Source organism: Cygnus olor, chromosome 1, assembly GCF_009769625.2.
Source record: "Cygnus olor isolate bCygOlo1 chromosome 1, bCygOlo1.pri.v2, whole genome shotgun sequence".
Lineage (NCBI taxonomy): Eukaryota > Metazoa > Chordata > Aves > Anseriformes > Anatidae > Cygnus > Cygnus olor.
Window position 1 is genome coordinate 14431939 of NC_049169.1, and position 19255 is coordinate 14451193.

The 19255-nt window shown below is 38.2% G+C and overlaps 1 protein-coding gene across 6 annotated transcripts in view; it reads right to left on the reverse strand.

Moving 5' to 3' along the window:
• The window catches only part of SRPK2 (SRSF protein kinase 2), a 144888-nt gene that overhangs the window by 86697 nt on the left and 38936 nt on the right, over nucleotides 1-19255 (reverse strand). Inside the window, exon 3 of one of the 6 annotated variants that reach the window (XM_040544592.1) lies at nucleotides 6255-6318. The exons of 3 other annotated variants lie outside the window; for them this stretch is intronic. In XM_040544592.1, coding sequence (XP_040400526.1) covers nucleotides 6255-6292 — 38 coding nt within the window. In that variant the 5' untranslated portion in view covers nucleotides 6293-6318. Of the gene's footprint in view, nucleotides 1-5632; nucleotides 5689-6254; nucleotides 6604-19255 lie in introns of those variants that run through there. 2 more of the 6 variants (XM_040544597.1, XM_040544591.1) reach the window with 2 other exon arrangements.

Sequence of the window (19255 nt, forward strand, 5' to 3'; positions counted from 1 at the left end):
TATTCTCTAAGCTGTATGGCAAGATTCACAGCAACTCAGAGCTGAGATATTGCAATTATCCTGATAATATGCTTATAATAGATAAAATATGTAAGAAAATAGAATGCTTAAATGGGCACAAATTTGCTTAACTTGCTGCTTAGCACCTCATGACAACTGCATCAATTGCGTATCAATGAAAATGCGCAAAAACATCATAGTAAATTTATGAAATTACATAAACATCTGAACATTTCACTATTCATTTGTAAGTACAGAATGAGAACATGCAGAAAACCTCAAATTAGTTTGTTCTGTAACAGCACACTGACAACAGAAAAGCATTAATCTGGTATAGGTACATAGTGTTTTGTGCAATCTGTCAGACAGTGTTCCCAGACCACTTGTCTAGGGCCTGCGGTGGGAATTTTACTGAAGTCATGATTAAGACAGTGATTAGGCAAAAAAGTCTCAAGTCATGAAACTGGACTAAATTCGGAACAGGAAAGGATTTGCTTAAAATTAAACATTACTTTTTCTCTGATCTTTTATGCCAAAGTAGAATTGGATACATACATTTAGCTTGGAAAGAGAAAGTACATTGTTCAAAGCGTATGTTTTCAATCTTTTTCATGCTTTTTTTAGCCATTAACTGTTATAATCATCACTGGATTGCTTGAATTAGTTTCCAGTGAAGGACAGTTCTCACACAGGAGAATCTCATACAGCTCCCCAGCACCTTCAATCTCTCTCTTTCCCCAAGACCTCCCATCTTAGTTCCAACAGTAAGTGCCAACAATCGAGATTTGTGTTTTCAGAAGGTATGAGAAACCTCCCTGTAATAAATATCTCAGATGCCTGCATGATGAAAAGCTCCTAAAAATAAAAAATAGAAATATTAAGTAGTGAATAGAAGATAATCTGAAAAATAGGGACACTAATGATACATTTTACTTGTGACTAAATATCAAAATATGTGATTTTCTTAACATATAGCAGAAATTCCAGACAGAAACAGGAATAAAAAAACTCCTGTCATGGAAAAATAAAATACACTCCAAATTCTAAACCTTTTTAAACCTTATTGATGAGCTGATACAGGCACTATCAGCTCTAAAAAAAAAGTACAAAGTGCACCCTAAAAATATCACCTTGAATGAAAAAGCTGCTCTGCAAGTGGCTTCTTCATGTTATTTCTGTTTTTCTTTCCTAAACGTGCACAGTGGCAAGCTGCAGCATCCCTAGCCTCTGCATCCTTTCATACTTCACTTAAGTCTGTCACAATAAAACAATTAGTATGTGAAACCTTTAATATGAAAAATACACAAATGGCAGCATTTGTTTCAGTCCAATTTTAGTAATCTGAAATTAAGTATCTGGTCTAATATAGTTACACAGACACACTGTTATTGAACACATTTAGTTCTCCAGCGAAGAAAATGCCTCTCTGGATAAACAGCTTCCATCCCACATGAAGATAGGATAATTTCCTCCCTACTTCTAAGATAAAGTACAACAAATAGCAGGATTAGCTTGCAATTTTGAAAACAGGGAACTAATACACATTGTTCGCTGTTATCATGCATTATTTTAAGCAAAACCAAAAAATTAAAGTCAGACAACTACTGAAAATAACTTGAACCACCTGTAATGGAAGTTAAACAATATTTCTTTTATACTATAAAAAATGTAAAGAGGGAAGATAAAGATAGTTTTAAATGTATTTTTAAGTGTTAGCGTAACTGATTGAATAGTCACATTATTCTGATAATTATTTTTTGTTTCAATGTTAGTTTCACAAATAACAATACAATTATCATCTTACAATGCCTTGTTATCCAGTAATTATTCCAAAACATTCATCTGACACACAGCACTGCTGGGTCATACTGAATGTTGTGAGCTGATGGTTCTTCCACTTCTAAACGTGTTTTATTTCTATAATTCATTACAAATGACACTTCTGCCTCAGGAGAATCAGTGCATCCACAATTAAATTAAGGAAACAAAACAAACAAAAAAAATAACCACGTGTTCCTACACCCCAAGGAATCTTTCAACATCAGTGTTTCACAATGCCTCTTAAATCAACTAACATTAGATGTCTTCTTAAAAAAGAAAACAAAGTGTACTCGGTCTCCATCTTTTTTCTTCCCCACCATTATTTTAGGTTTCTTCTTCCTTTACTTTATCCCTGACTGCATTCTTGAGATGACCTGATGAACAAACCATGTAAAAGCATTAAGACATGCATTTAACTTGCTCTGCAAAGATAAATGACAAAGACGGAGGGGTATATATAGCTCACGGCTAAATAAAACCAAACAAAAATAAAAACAAAGAACAGTTGTCCTTAAACCTTGCCTGCACCACCCCACCCCAAATACTTCTGCACACTGAACAAGAACTTCACTGTCCTACTGTCATTTGAAAGTAGTTTCCTTTTTCTGCTATTTATGGAACCCCTCAGAACGGTGAAAATTGAATTATATACACAATGGCTATCTACTTTAGGACTGCTCATGAGTGTTTGGCTGCCATCATTTGTTTTTGATGTTATTTCTACAATTTTCTGGAAGAACACTGAAGCATAAATTCATTTTAAAGCAACATGTATATGAAGCCTTTGCAGAAAGGCAGCAGAAGAACCAAATATGTCAGATGTATCGGCCTTGCTAACAGCCTTTACCAGTAACTTCTTGTGATAAAGGTGCATCACTAAGATGACATACGTAGAATCTGGAATCAGAGCTCAAAAAAATGACAACAAAGAAAACCACCAAGCTTTTTGCCCTGAAGTATGAAAAAGAAAAATATTACATGCATTAGGTTTGTCAGAGAACAGTCTAAGCATTAGAAAATGATGCAGGTGGAAGAATGACTTTTCCCCAAATGGCACAGAAACTCACAAGTTCTAAAAAGCCCTTGAAAAGGCAAAAGGAATGTCTACAACTCAAGGAGGAGAAGGGAAGAGTGCATAACAGAGATGGTAGAAATAAAACTATTTTTGCTTTCTTTGAGGGTTCTTGCAAAACCAGCCTCCTCTGCCCATCTCCTGCTATTGGCTCCTGTATTTCCAAGAGCCCAGATATGCAAGCAAGCCCGGTTGGCGTAACAAGTTAGTGCAGGCCACCTGAGCCCCCAGATGTTCACAGGCAGCCTCTCCTCCAGCTGCCCACCAGCACAGGGAGAGGGCTGCCACAGGCTGCTAACACGGATGAGCATGGCACTAACACTCAGCATTTCAGGACATCAAGGTGCTATCTCATTTTATCTGCCTAACCAAACACCCCCCAGAACAGCAACACTCAGGTCTCGCATCCCCCCATCTCATCCCCCTCCAAATGAAAGTTTTTCTAGGCAGGAGGTGAGGGGAAAGGAAGGAGGAATCTCATTAAGAAAAACAGCTCAGGCTTGCATTCATTTACTTTCCAAGGCTATAATATCTTTAACATCTCAGAGGATCCTCACCACAAAGGTTCATCTCACTTTCTTCCTAATGTCTCCTAAAAGCCTCTTAAAAACCTAACAACCAGGTATCCCGAGAGAAGGCTGCAGGATTTCTAACACTTGGAGCTTCCACAGCAGCCAAACCAGCCATTACATTCCAGCTTCCTTCTGACCATTTTGTTGTTGCTGTTTCTTCCCTCTAGGACAGGATAACATACCGAACTTGCCGAGCAAGCAGGAAAAGCTAAACACGCCAAACTCTCCTGTAAAAACACAAACCAAACAAACCAGAAGGCAAGTGATGGGCTTCTCTCTCTGTTCCTATGTCATCGGTCTCTGTGCATGCACAAAGCACCTCCTCTCCCTTCCCCTCCTGACATGCGAGCACTGTCTGGCAGCCTGCTTGTGTGGAAAACAAGAAACAAGCCATGGGCTCTTTTAGATCTCCCACCTGGCATTTCGGACAACTCAAGCTTCTCAAGAAGTCCAACCACTATAAGCAAGAGCAAAAATTAATGAAAAAAATATTCAATTGTGAATTCACTTTGTCTTCGTCAAAAACATGCACATTTTTGTGCATGTGAGCTATAAACACACACTGCAGGTTCACTACACAGCAGTCTGAGGACAGTTTTGCAGTTCAGACATTCATCACTACTCTCTTTTTCTTCAAAACACACAGTAATTTTGCAAAGGGCCTTGAAAGGAACTGGAAGCTAATAGGACAGACAGTACTGTTTCATAACAGCTTGCAAAAAGAATTCAGTCTATTTTTAGATGCATGAAAAGAATGTGGTTATGTTAAAAAAAAATCTCAGATAATACATAAAGGTTTCTGGGTTTGTCTTTTTGTTGTTTTCAATTTATCACCGACCATGTAAATTGTGCAGCTGATGTGCCGAATCACTCTCCAGGTGAACGGTACCACATAATTAAATCCTCAAAAGAGCGAAGCCCGTGTGTGTATACAACATCCACATTTGAATCTTTATTGCAAAATTATGCATCGTGCTGTTACAAAATCTTACTTTTTAATGAATGGCATTTAAATTAATTTCAGATGTATCCACTTCTAATTATGTGTAATAATCCTTTACAGGAACCATTCCATCTAGGACTAGCCTTGGTTCAAATATGAGCATGTTTTGCTCAAAACCAGACTGTTCTGTTTTAGGGTGCTGCATAAAATCTATATTTCTAGATGTATACGTACATTATATACCATAATCCTCCTCAGCAATGCCAAATCTATAGAAAAGCCTTTCCAAAAATCAAGTTAACACCTGTTTCCTCCACTGCTTTCACCCCATCATCCTCTCTGTTATCACCACCATTTTATTAGTCTTGTATTTAAAAATTTTAGACATCACAGTGGGACAGAGGCAAACAAATAAACATCATTTTCTTTCATGATGAGTAATTTTGAATAAATCAATAAAATGTATCTCAAAGCTGTTCTCGTATCTCTCCATTTTGGAAAGGTGACTTAACAACCCACTCCCCCCCACCATTTTCTGTATCTCTCATTGCTGGTATTTTGTTATATTACAGCTAGTGAAAGACAATACAATTTGCTTCTACACATCTTACACAAATACACTTATAAATCAAACTAAGCTACTCTTTTTGATTTTTTTTGTTTTGTTTTTTAAACCATACATGCCACACAGCACTCGCTGATTTGGGAAGATTTGTCTTTTACCCTGTTTCCTTAAGACAGCTTTCAGTACATTATCATTTCTTTCTATGCTTAACCATTCAATAAAAAATGTACTTTAGATAATAATTTCAGCTAAACATATAGTTTGAGTGCATAAAATTCATAATCTTTTTTTTTTTTTTTTTGCCAATGCCCATTATTAAAATGGCAAAATATAACATCCGGTTGGTCTTTTGCACACAGCTGACATGATTATTCTAAGTAATGAGATAAAATTAATATTATACTGCTCCAGATTTAAGCAACTTTCAAAATAAAAATTTCTCTTAAAATTCAGGGGCAAGCAAAACAGAAGTGAACAGGCTGGATCACATAAAAACAACAAAATAATCACAAGGAGGTCATTTCATGTCAGAAAACTTAACGTGCATTTAATGCCTCAAAATATTTCTTTAAAATGAAACAGCTACTTAAAATTGTAATAATCTGATTGACAGATAAAATAATTGCTTTAAAAACACTTATGAGTCATTTTGTCCTTACCTGCAGGCATGAACCATTACTGCATGCAGTGACTGCTCCATTTCCTAGCACAGACTTGAACAAGGATCACATCTATCTTACAGAATGTGACTAATTTGGGGATTTGCGATTCCTGAGCTACTTTGCAAAGGACACTCCCTTTCCACATAACAGGACATTAAATGCTCCACCAAGTTATATTTTCTGTTAATCTTAATTCAAAAGAACCCTTTGTAAGTGTAGAACGGTTTCCTGTAACACAACAAAAACACTAAATCTTTAAAAAGGAATTTAGAAATCGAGATGCTGTTTGCACAAAAGTAAAAAAAAAAAAAAAAAAAAGAACAAGGTCTGCAACAACAGTACACACAAGCCAGCAGCCTGCTTGATCTGCTTGATTATGATTTGCATGCTGCAGCCGAGTAGACTTCATTAAAAAGGAAATCAATAAATCTTTGCAAAAACGCACAAAGCTTAACCAAAAACAGGGGGTTCAATTAATACATTACAATAACCAGCATGCAATACAGAAACGATATTAGCAAACTCGACAAGGGGGGAAAAGAAAAGAAAAAAAAAAGCCCTGCGCTGCTTCTTTGCAATGCTACACCATTAATTGTTCATGCAAAAGATGTAGCTGTACCTTTCTGAAGAGGACGACTTCTCAGAGTTAACTGACATCAGCAGCTCAATCTTCTGCTTGATTTCTGGAAAAATCAGAAAATATTCACAACCGAGATTGCCTGCCCTTGCTTTCCAAAGTCTTATAACCAAGCGAGTTTTTCCTAATCCCTTTTGTTTCAAAGGAGGCCACAAGATTCACAGTACTTCTGTGAAGACTGATTCAATCGGGCTGGGAAGGAAAAAGCTCCGGAGGCATCAGGCCCTGCTGAACTCTGCACATGACTGTTTATGAAAGCAGGAGGAACCATTTCTTTTAGGCAGAGGGGTGGTGCCTTTCTCCAGGCGAGGCTGACACATGCACCAGGCGATTCTTATCGTAACGCTTACAAATTGAGGCACGAATTGCAGTTTCTGGGGGAAAAGAGGGAAACCGATGATTTATGGCATGGAGCAGCTCTCTGTTTAATTACCTAAACGTTGTTTAACACCCTCGGAAACCCTCAGTTCAAAAGCCCTGAAAAATATGGCTCTTTGAATCATTTTTGTCACAAAGAATGAAGTATTAAATCTGTACTTTAATACATGGGTAGGAATCAGAAACGGGACATGCTACACGTACCGGGATTCATTTTTTCTAGTGCTCTGCATTTCATTTCCTTCAAATACACTTTGAAAAGTAGTATTTAAAAGTCCTTATTTTTTTAAATACAGATATTAATTACCAGTCTAGCACTCACAACAACTAGAGAGAAACACCCGCTAGCAAAACCCGGGCTGACATTATATTACTGTAAGAAAACTGCTTGATGACAGGCCCCAGCACAGAACCACCAGGAACAGATCAGCTTTTCCTAACAGACCCCCCGTCATGGGGGGCAGACGTGCTCTTGTGCCATCTGTGGCTTGCTTCACAAGCTCATCTCCCAGCAAAATACAGGGACAGCTGAAAAATGAATTACCAGGAGCTATATATGTCGCTGAGATGTTTGTGATCAGAAGAACCCAAAGAATAACGTCACAAACATGAGCATCGTTTTAAGATCCTATCATAGCCGGAGATAGTGGTGCCACCTATAGAAATACAGGTAAATCCTGCGCAGCAATAAGACGAGGTGCAGTAGTTTATAAAACTGAAGTGAACTTCTGGTATTTGGGATTAACCATTCTGTGATGGGAGAGCTTCAACCTGGAATTTTTTTTTTCTTTCTTTACATATATTGCAAACACAAAGTCTCAGAAATCTCTGAAACAGAAAAGAGAAACTGGTGTGTATATATATACACACACACACATATATATATAACATATAATAAAGATTACTTAGCACTAAAGTTTAGCATCCTCATGCTCCGGTGGCAGGGTTGCAAGGTAGCAGCGATCATGGCCTCATCTAAGCATATGCCACTGGTTCTTCCCGAAACACAGGCCAGAGAAGCCTCCAAAAATGATCTTCGTTCTCACATCCAAAGCAAATGCTTCTCACAGCTTTCAAGACACTTCTTGGAAATTTCCGTATCCCCAGCTGGCTCACCACTGAGAAACAACCCCCCTACACGGAGAAGGAGCTGGCTGGGCCAGCCTCTTGCACCTCAGCACCAAAGGCCAGGGCGGTTCTGATTTAGGCCGCCTGCATCCCTCGCTCCATGCCTCAGCTCTCCTGCTATCAGACGGGGATGACAGCATCCACTGGACTCCACAGGGTATGTTTTTCAAAAATAAAATAACCTATGGTAAAACATCGGTGACCACACACACAAAGAATTACTTCATTTTGTACTCGGTGCAGTTTGGAAAATGGCTATGAAATAAGACTTAGAGCTGTACAGTAAGATCTGAAAATACTGCGTACCCACCCATCGACTGAAAGAACCAGCCACGTTACAGTCAAATAACTGATGTGTCATTAAGAGCTAGGTTGCACTGCATACAGGCCCACAAACGGCTTTAACACCACCTAACTTCCACCTATACAACCAGACATGTTTTAAAACGGATCTTTAGTGCTACTTAGGACATTGGTGCTGATATACAAATTATGCAATATGCAGGTTACATTGTTCCTTAATTTAAAGATCATTCTAAAAAAGCAGAGGAAGGCTGACCCTATAATCTTAGGGCTATCCTAACACAGTTTTCCAACACCTTCCTGTTGGAATTGCACGAAGGCAGCGTAAAAGATCAAACAACTGGCTCAGGGTGCAGTCAAAAACATTTACTACAGGGCTGAAATTCACCGCAAAAGTATTGCTGTGCAAAAATATTTCTATTTTAAATACAAAACGTAGCATAAACAGACACCAAGTTACTCCACTGAATTTCAGCTTTAAAAATTGAACAAAACTGCCTTTGAAGCAAATTTAGGTAACTGAGAGAAAAGTGGCTTTTTTATATACAACAACTTGATATGACAGAGGTGTGCTGCTGTAAAATGCACAACGGCAAAGCCACCCATGCTTGTTGCACAAAAGGCAGCTGCACCTCTCTCCTCTGTGTCCCCTCTCCTCTGGGCATCCCATAGGCCAGAAATCCTTTCTCCTGGACATGGTCAAGCACAACCATGAGAGCCTGCCTGCATGCAGAGAGTGAATTTTGTTTCCTTTCTTCCAGTCTTGATTTCTAAGACAAGGAACATCAAAGCTTGCAGATCTACATTGCATTTCGCTATGACTTTGATCCACACAGGCAGTATCTTGAGCTTCAGACTTACTTTTCTTGAGGACCAGCACACCTGCAATTCCTTCCTGATTCTCTCTTCACACCCTCCAATACAGTTCAACAAGAACAGGATGCTTCATTACACATCTTGGTACGAGTTGCGTTGTCAGCACTGAAAGCTAACGTCTACAGCAATGACATTTTTGTGGGATGGGGAAGTCTACAAGTTTGGAGAGCTTTGCTGCTCCAATATGGCTTAAAATAAATAAATATCCCTTTAGTACACTATACATATATATATTTTGTTTTATTTTTATTTTTTTGGCAGAATAAGCTCTTGAGGGCTTTGCACGTTGAAGGAAGCTCTTCATCTTCTCACCCGTGCTTCTGGACAGACAGACCCAACAGTTTGGTGGTGCAAACTGAACCTCATTTCTCCTCCCGCAGACCCTGGACACTGACTGAAAATGTATCTCACTCTTACAATCCAACATGACTTTTCGTTCCTTTTGAATAAACAGACAGCAAGAAGGCTAGGATTTTATAGCAAAACAAAATCCAACGAGCTTGGAATAAAGTGATCAACTGATGCACTCCATAAGCAAGCTTCCAGACAGGCTTTTCATATTACCTTGATATAAAATGGATGCCTAGAGATTATTATACTTACGTTATATTGCAAATACCAGTCTACAAGATGTTAAAAATAAAATCCAAGCTACTTTGCTGCAAACTTCAAGTGCCTGGGTGCTCTACAAGTTACTCAAGAACATTTTTCTTTTATGGCTATTCCAGCGCATCATTTTAATTTCACTTTTATTCAGTGGTAACAGATTTATTTAATACAGTGATAAGGAGAATTTAACTGAGATGAGACTTCACAGTAAGAATAATTTCTGGAATTATTAATGAGGGGTCCCATTCACAAGTTAATAAAATTTCCATCACAACATTATTTAAATTTTTGGGGGGGGGGGGGGGGAGGGTCATCTCCTTTTCTCTCTCCCTCTCCTGTCAATTTGAGATATTCTCTTATTTGGGATTTACCTATTCTTTACCTCTGCTATTTGAGATTTTTTTTTTTTTCATTTCCTAAGAGAACCCACTTCTCCCATTTTTAGAAGAAAATCTGTACCTTTATACATCCACACCACACCCGTGAGATGACGCTGATAACACAGCTATCACTCTAGACAGAAAGCTGATCACGGAAATATCACCACCAAGATTAGACAGATGGAAACCTATTTGAGTTTTACACTAAGTGCCTTTCAGACCACGATAGAAAGATGGCTGCAGTAACAGCAATATTATCACTTGTTTATTCTGAATATTTATAAATCACATATCCAGAAATCTGGGCTCTTCTACAGAATGTATTAGAACATACAATTTGTATCCCAAGACCAAATAAAAAACAAAGCTCCAAATGGTGGTTACCCTACCACCCACTCAAACAGCCTTAACAGCTCAAAAGAATGTAAGTTACAGTAATATTTGTAAATTCCAAGTTAAAAAAAGAAGTAAAGAAAAAGAAAGAGGAAGAGTTCTACATCTGAGCAGCTCTTCCTGAAAGTCTCTTGGTTTCCGCCCTCCAGAGACTTTCCAACTTGACACAGAACTATCAGCTCAACTTTTGGTTAACCTCAACTGCTGTGGCACAGAGAAAGAGGCAAACGCTGGGCTATTCAGGACTAACATCAGTTAGATTGAGAAAGCATCATCTTAAATGGCTTTTATGAGTTAATTAGATAACTGTATTGATCAGCACACAGACGTACAGTGAAGACTCTGCCAGTACCTGTGCTTAATGAGCAAGCGCAAGTGTTCTCACTGACCATTTCTGGACTGTCCTAATTTCAGAGGTAACAAAAAGATGGCACTGTAAGTAGCGCCACATCCAGAAGAACAGATCGTAATAGTCTGGCTGAAAAAAGATGAAAGTAAGTGAAAATTAGTGCCTGCAAATCCAAAAGCAGCAGGTAATAGAGTGAAGTTCCCAAGCTAAAAATAGCAAATTCAAGGTAGGGAAGCCACCAACTCCTCGGTTGTTCCATACACTTTATCAGCCCACTTTGAGTAACTTTACGTTGTATAGAGATCTAGTGTCAGACCGTTGGCTCCCATCCAAGACCTGAGCAAAGCAGATACACTAAGTCTCTAAAGCCATATTATTCAACCTGCAATTGAATGAAAACGAAAAAAAAGAAGCTCAGAAAGCCTCTGCACTGCCCCGAACGGCTTCATAATCATCTTTTTTATTATTGTTTGGTTTTGTTATTAACCTAAGCAAAGCAGAGGCTAACCATTTAGAGGAAGCTGTGCACAACCTTTGTTTACCTCCTCTGAGACGTTCAGGTGTAGGTTGTGCATTAGACAGGCGTCTGATAAAGTTAAAATGGGAAGGGATTTCCTTTTTGAGAGAGATCATTTGCTTTGCCAGACAAAGAGGAGACCAGAGGCTTGGAAAAATGGCAAGGAGAGCCCTATAAAGAAATGCTGGCAGAGTTTTTAAACAGAAGGGATTTGCAGGAAAGCATCATGCCAAAGGCTCCAAGAATGAAGAGAGAAACCTAAAAAAAAGTTTCCACAATGAATCTTGAACAACATCAGAAAGAGAAAGGGAAGAAACCCTCCAGACCGGCCAAAGAAAAGTTATTTAAATAATGTGAAAGGAGGAAAAAAAAAAAAAACAAAGAAGCAGCAACAGAAATACACTCAGTTTTTAAGTAATACTAACACATTTTCTTAATCTATCCTGATCATAAAACAGCAAGTTCAATGCTTTTCTTTCCGTTTCTGAACAGTATATGTGTTAGGACACAAGGTAAAGATGCTTTTAGCCTTTCTCCTAAGGTACCTTTAAACATCTCCTTTACCACCAATGCCCATCCTAATCTACTCCCTGTTGTCTTTTCCTTTTTTAAGGCATGACAGTACTACAGCAGCTTGAATCTTACATTTTGATTATGAAAACTCTCATCCTTCTATAAGTTGACTGTATTCCCAATGTCAGTGTTAAAATAAACAATCCTGCTTCCCAAATACCATAAAGACAGACCTGAAAACATTACACAGAGCAAACCAACCAAATAACACATTCTTAGCAAGTTTTCAGGCATGAAACCAATGAAATGGTTTCAAGAACTAGGAACTTTAATATTACTAACTTGATTTTATCTGGACAGATCCTTGTTTTGAGCTGTGGACAGTTGTTGTGCAAATAATACATTAAGCAGCACACACGAAGGCAATAAATTAAACTTATCCTGCCAAGGCATCAGTTAACAGGACACAATTAGGCAACCATGGTCAAACAACTTGAGAGATTCACTCCTTGATCTCTTTTAGATAACATACTTTTAAAATAAGAAATAGAAAAGAGGGGTTTCTTTAGAAGACAACACATAGCAAGCTTAAATTTGATCAAAATGTGAACATGAAATAACTAGAAAATGGGGTAGTGTGGAAGCACAAAGATTATGATTACCCCAGGACAAATCCTTCTTCCAGGTGTTGCTGAGCTTCTGAAGAAAACAGTGCTTGTGTCCCAACTTCATGTTATTTGATGCTCAGGAAGAGAAGTTCAGCAGTCCATTATTAATGGAAATCAGACCTCTGGTGGTGCTTCTCTGTGATGAAACTTCTTGTCTTCCAACTGCTTTACGTGACCAGAAAGAAACAGAGGGCTGGCCTAAATGGTTTAGTCCTACTACGACAGAACGAAACTCAGTAAGTACAAAGCAGGCATCTTTCCTTTTTGCATCAAGTTAGACATCTTTAATAAGCCTAGAAAGATTACTTTACGTGCAATTTCAAGATTACAACAGAGCTGACTTGAAATTCCTACAAGTCCTTAGAAACATAAAAGGCTGTCAGAAGTGGCAGCAAATACAACGGGACTGAAGCCAAACGTCAATATTGTCATCCAGCAGACTTTGAGAAGCTAATACTAAGTTTGCTTGTTACTTTCTTAATGGTGTAAAGTCAATGCAGTCTTCAGGGAATTTTTGGTCTGCATTTTCTGACCTTCTCTTATAAACAAAATTGAAGGTCTCTCTGTAACAGGTAATTGTTCCCCTTGTTTCTGCCAGTTTCCCACTTGGCTTAAGTGTAGCAACTGTGTCAAAGTTTTATCCATGTCATCAGGTCTGCACACATTCATGGGGTTTGATTCCAAGATATCTAGAAGAGGCAGGCTGAGAAGAATACAAGGGGTGCCCAAGCATCCCAAACAGTCTCCAGTGTTGTCTACTTTTGTTAGCAGAATCAGCTGCTCTCATATTAGTTTAATACTGAAAAATACCCCTCCTAGGGAGATTACACTAATATTTTCAGTTTTACTCCTATTCAGATCGCTCCCTAGTGATCTCAGATACAGAAACGCTGACTTTTCACATCTCCTATATACTCAGAAGTCCGCAGGAATCATCTGCACTGATACTTTTAAATAATATTTCATAATAATATCACTGTGATCCTTCTAAAATGAGTTTTCCCTGTGTTTCAGCTGAGGTTGAAAAATAATACTTTTATCAATAAAATTCCAAAGAAAAACCTCTCTTCCTTCAAAACAGCTGCCACCACCTGTTCATACCCAATGATAAGCTAAGCTAACTCTTAAAGACGGACATCTGTCATCAGCATGATGCTGCTAGTAGTTCAACTTTGTTCCCATTAACACCAAGGAATAGGGGGGATGATTTAAAAGACAGTACAGACCTCTAATGGCAGCCTTTGCCTCACTTCTACAGAGGTAAATGGAAGATCATTTACTGAGAACTCACCAATGATATTTTATTCACAAGCCACAGTGACACTACTACCATTTTAAAACTTCATTTCATTGAACCTTCACAACAAGGAAAACTGGCAAAAGCAGGGGATACAGAGAGCAGTGGTACGTGATAGGACGGAAAGATGTGCTGCAGGAGATCTCAGGTGGAAAACCAGAAGCTTGAGAACACCAACCATCCAGCTAAGTTTGGTTTTGCTTCTATAAAAGGAGAAAAAAAAAGCTTATAAAATAGAGATGAATTTGCCTTTTACTTGTTTAAATATTCTGTTTCCAAATACACACAAACATACAGCCTAAATCTCATGCTTAATACCTCTGAAGAATTTTAAATACATTCAAATTCTTGAATTTCTTTTTTATGTTTGTACATGGAAATTTTTGAAGTTTGCAGATAAACTTCAGAAAGCATTGGGTATCTAAGAAAAAAAGCATTAAGGATAGGCTACAATTACTCTAAGAATGACCCATTATAAACCCAGTGAAGCAGCATTACAGTTGAACATAACTATGAATTTGAATTTCTTTTAAGTCACCCACATAATTTTAAACTAAGTCTTGTTGACATAATCTGCCATTTGATCTTTTGCCAGGCTGTAGTATTTGTTCATTAAAATGCTTACTGAAACACAAAGACGACTTTAAAAGGAATTCATCATTCTTCTAGTTCTCCTTGGGCTGGCAACATTCTTTGGTCCCAAGACCAAACCGTTGCTTTTCCCTCCCTCCATCCATACCAGCAAATCTGATGTTCTTTGTGCCCAGTTCTTGCCCAGTACTCATTAGCTAAGAAATCTAAGTGTGAATGGGGAAAAAAAGAATACCCAATAACCACTCTGCCCAATGTTTGAAAACCTGAGGTTGTATAGAAAGCCATTCTTCAACGGAAAAACCATTTAAAATTTAAGTATCTTTTTGCATAACTACTTGTCAGATTAAATGCTAGTAAAGCACATCAAGGAAAACATTATTAACCCCAAATATGGCTGTGCTTATTTTTGTTATCTCATTATTTGTATGTATTTATCTGTCCTTATTATGAGGAGGGTTATGTTTAGAGGGGACAGAGTTAAGAACATATCTTAGAGGTACTGGAAAATGGAAAGCTTGTTCCTGCAAGTATATCCATTCCCTTGGAAAAAAAAAACAAAACAGCAAGAACAAAAAACTACCACAGCCAAATAGTCACTAAATATCTTAAAAACATATCCTCCTGTCCTTTACAATCAGTTGTCAGTTGCTCCCTGTTACTAGCGAAAAAGCATCTTCATACAGAAACAGTTGTAAATTATTTAGCTAGAGACAGAATGATTTAAGTATTAGTGTTAGTCAAAAGACAACAAATGACTAGCAGTATTTTCCAGACCTTGTCTAAAGAGAGGCAAATGGTTTGCTGAGTATGTAGGGTCAGCTTTTCTGACAAAGCTCAAAGTTCAACATCCAACATAATAATGGAGTGTTTTTTTGCACCCTCAAACTAGATCACTTTAATATCTTTGCTACTTAAATAATTAAACAGAATGGATAATTTCTGATTTCTAGTCTAAATATATTTCTAACTTATTCCTTTTGTGATCTCGTGTACAATCATTACTGTGTTAGGATTCTTTTGACAACAGCATTTTCTCTCAGGTCTGCAATTTGTCTAAATGCCTACATTCTAGTCACATTTTCAAATACTATTATTTTTTCCACTCAAGAAAAAAAAACTGCTCCAACCTTGTAGAATGACAAACTAAATTCCAGTCTTAAGATAAAACAGTTTTCTATTCATCCAAACTGAGTAAAGCATATGTTACCTTCTAAGGACTAACAGAATGACTCAAAAATCATGCATGCAGTCTGACATCTGCCTCTCATAGGAGATGAAGATACACTACGTACCCAAAAGGATTAAATTGGGTCACAATTATTAAATCCACGTTATAATCTTAAACTCCAGGTTAGAGTATCTCCTTTGCCTTACTAATTATTATTATTCAGCGTTCCAAAGAGCTTTATGTTTTCACTTGTTACAAATTTCCCAGTTAAAAATCCCTATGATAGAAATATTTTTAAACAGAGGTATTTTGACAGGATATTCACAGGATGTTTTCCAGTATATTCTGTCAATGTTTTTATACCGTGCTCATCACCACAGTATCTACATAAGCAGCTTTTCCAAATATTCTTGCAAGATTTTCGTATTTCTTAGCCAGTAGATAGTTTTACTGGATTTTTGTATGGAATTCTCTACTGTAAAGATGATGTCTCAGCTCTGCTCCTGCAGAAAACAAGATGGGACTTGTTTCACCTTTTCTGGACTCAATCAGTTCTAAGAAAAAGCTCCTTCAAAAAAGTAACGTGTCATCCTGAGCACAAACGGAGCCAAAACCCTCTCCGCTTCAGCAGCAAGTTCCTCCAGCCCTCTCACCCCAGCAGGACACGGGGCCACGTTGATGATCTTGCCTGAAACACAACTCATCAGGGTGGTTAAACAGCAGTCTGTCAAACGTCAGTCAAGCATGTCCCTTGTTGTTTACATGGGAGGAACCAAGGAGAAAGGGAGAGAAACATGAGGCGTTTTTATACAGAGAAGGAATGAGGGCCAAGGACGAGGTGTCCAGAGCAGCCATGAGAAGGCCCAAAGGCCTGACACAGGCCCCACACATCCAGTCACACCCAAACCCTCCTGGGTTTTCCTACACTTCCTCAACCGTACAGCTAACAGACAAATGATCCTGTCTGTGCCCATGTCAACTGTGTAGACTAGATTCTGGGAATCACTGGCACCACCACGTGAAATATTGAGGCTTTGCCTCAGAGCAACCTTCACAGCATTACAACAAACCTTGAAATTCCATATCCGAAGACTTGGGCATCCTTCAGCACATACTTTCCAGCTAATCTCTCGTACAAAAGGCAAGTGGTGGCCAATACAAACAAATACTATTTTCAATTGTTAATTGCCAGTGCCCTGGCTTTACACAGCTGCATGAAAAGACACAAGGAAGTTTTTCTTTTTTTCTCCCTACACTCTGAATGGATATAGCAGTAACAGAAGCAGATATTTATTTGAAGTGTTGCAAATACACCCTTAACCAGGTTAGTCTGGCCATCAGCCAAAATCTTCAAGTTCTTCTATGTACGCTTTCTTTACTGCAAGGAACAGAAACAACTTCAAATGTCTGTCTAAAGTCTGAATGAAGTTACAGCATGCATCTTGATTATCTATCGCTGTATATTATAAATAGAAGAACATGCTACATTCAAAAATAGAAAGAAAAAAGATGGGTTGCTTTCAATTAAGGGAGTGCTGTGAAAGCCTTCTAGTCCTGAATTACTCCCATCAGGAATATTTTTAATTTTATACATAAAACATGCAACACAAACATACAAGTACATGCCAAAGTAGCCCCTTGCTTTCCATTTGCTCTGTTCTTTGGAGAAACAGGATGTTGATTTAAAAACAACACGCCACGTTATACATTTGCAACGACAACAAATGATCGGAAAGGAGTCTGGAGAAATACCTACAAACTTTCACTTTTGAGAAAAGGACTAAGTAGAAGAAATGAAAAAAAATCTTATCAGAAAAAATTTTGGCAGCTACACACAAAATATTTACGTAGGAAAGAAAGGAGTTCAAAGTAACCACAATAATGGAGGAATTTACAGAAAGCAGAGAGGTCTGTCCAGACATGAGATCTGATCTTGCAATCAGTAAGGCAATTTACATCTCCACTGCTTTTTTTTTTTTCCTCCCCAAGTCTCATCTAAATCGTATCCTAATCATCTACTGCTGATGAAAAATCCAGTGCATGCTTTGCTGGCCTGCAAGTTAGCTCTACCTTTTTCCTTCTTACACCCTCTCCCCTCCTCCATCTGACTTCCCCATCACTTATTGAGCAATCACATGAGACACCTGGCATTGCCTTCTCTAAAAGCTGGCTACAAATAGTTTCTTTGGCACTGAAGACACGATGATGTAGGTGGTAAGTCATCACCATCCACTCCGCAACTGTGTAGTGACACCCCTCAGTAGCTAATCATGCTGGCCTTCATTATCTTCCATCTCCTACGTGGCACGAAGCGGGTTTTGTTGAGCGATGCCGCTAAAAGCGTAGGACCATGCCAGTCAGCCTCCTCCTGTCTTCTGACCCTACCAGCTCCTCTCAGCACCGGCGGCTAGCAGCTACTGAGTCAGCAATGCTGTCACTTGTCCAGGCACACCCAGCCTCTTCTCCAAACCATCATGTTGGAGCTTTCGGTCTCCTTTCGGCCCTCTGCTGCACAGATAGGCAGAGCGAAACGCCTTGATTTCACCATTGGCCTCCAAAAATCAAGATTTTTAACAATGTAGTCCTAATTTTGGCAGCTGGTAGAGCACCACTTGAAACAATGCACAATGTTGAACAGACTGCCATCACGGTCAGTTACATCCTTCACAAAACAAACAAACAAAAAAACTCTATTGGAACTAAAGGAAACTTTGTTTAAAAACTAGACTAACACAGAGTTCTAAAGAGCTCAAAAAGAAAAAGAAAACAGGAAGAAAAAGCAGATTTGCAGGTAATCCTCTACCTATTACATTAGGTATCATTGAGGGTTCAGAGAAAACTCAGAGAAAAAGTGTCCTCTGATACTATACTTCCAGTTTTCTATACTTCCAGTTTTCTTTTATTAGAAACAAGCAACAATGTTAAATAAAATTAAGACCTCATGAAAAAGCATTGAAAGTTAAATCATCTAAATTCTCTTCCAGTTTCACTGTCCTATTTACCATGCCCTAAAGTATCCAAGTTTACAGTCATAGAAGATGCACGCTTGAAAATCAGACAATTCAAGTTACAACAGGACTGGCAAGTCTAGCCTAGACAAAGCCTACCGATGATCATCCTGGCTCCCCTTGCTGCAAAGGAAACACTCTTCAAAGATTTTACGTATTTGCAAATACAACTACTATTTCTCCCTGTTTATAGGAAATTTTAAATATAAATTTTTTAAATAATAGATTTATATAATCATTATTTGCTCCTAGTGTTTAAAACCTGTAATGAGATATTTTTTATATATGCATGAAAATGGGGAAAAACAGAAGTAATAAGCATTATCAGAAAGAACCAACCCTTACAAGCCAATTTTAAACAATATTATCTTGTTAAGTCATAAGAATCAACAATTTACTTTCAAATATTAATTAAAAGCTAGATTATGAAAAAGATGAGAGAGAGTACAGAGACTATTGGGAGACAGGGAGCAAAATAAAATCAGCAGAAATTACTCAGTGCAGAGAAAAATCAACCAGGAGAAAAACAGCAAAAATTCTGGGAGAGGACAAGAGAAGAATATTGAGGAGAAAAGGTATGTTGCCAAGGCAAAGAGAGAGCTGAAGATAGTAGGCAAAGAAGGATATAAAAGCTCAGGAGAGTGTAGGAAGAAAAGCAAACTAAAAAAAAGATAAGGACTAAGCCTTGCAAGGGAAGACATTGAATGTAGCAAATGTGCTCAACTTAACGGAGCCAATGTGTGCTTGTTTTGGAGAAGACAGACAAGAGCAGTCTAAGTATTTGAAGGAGGATTAACTTGTG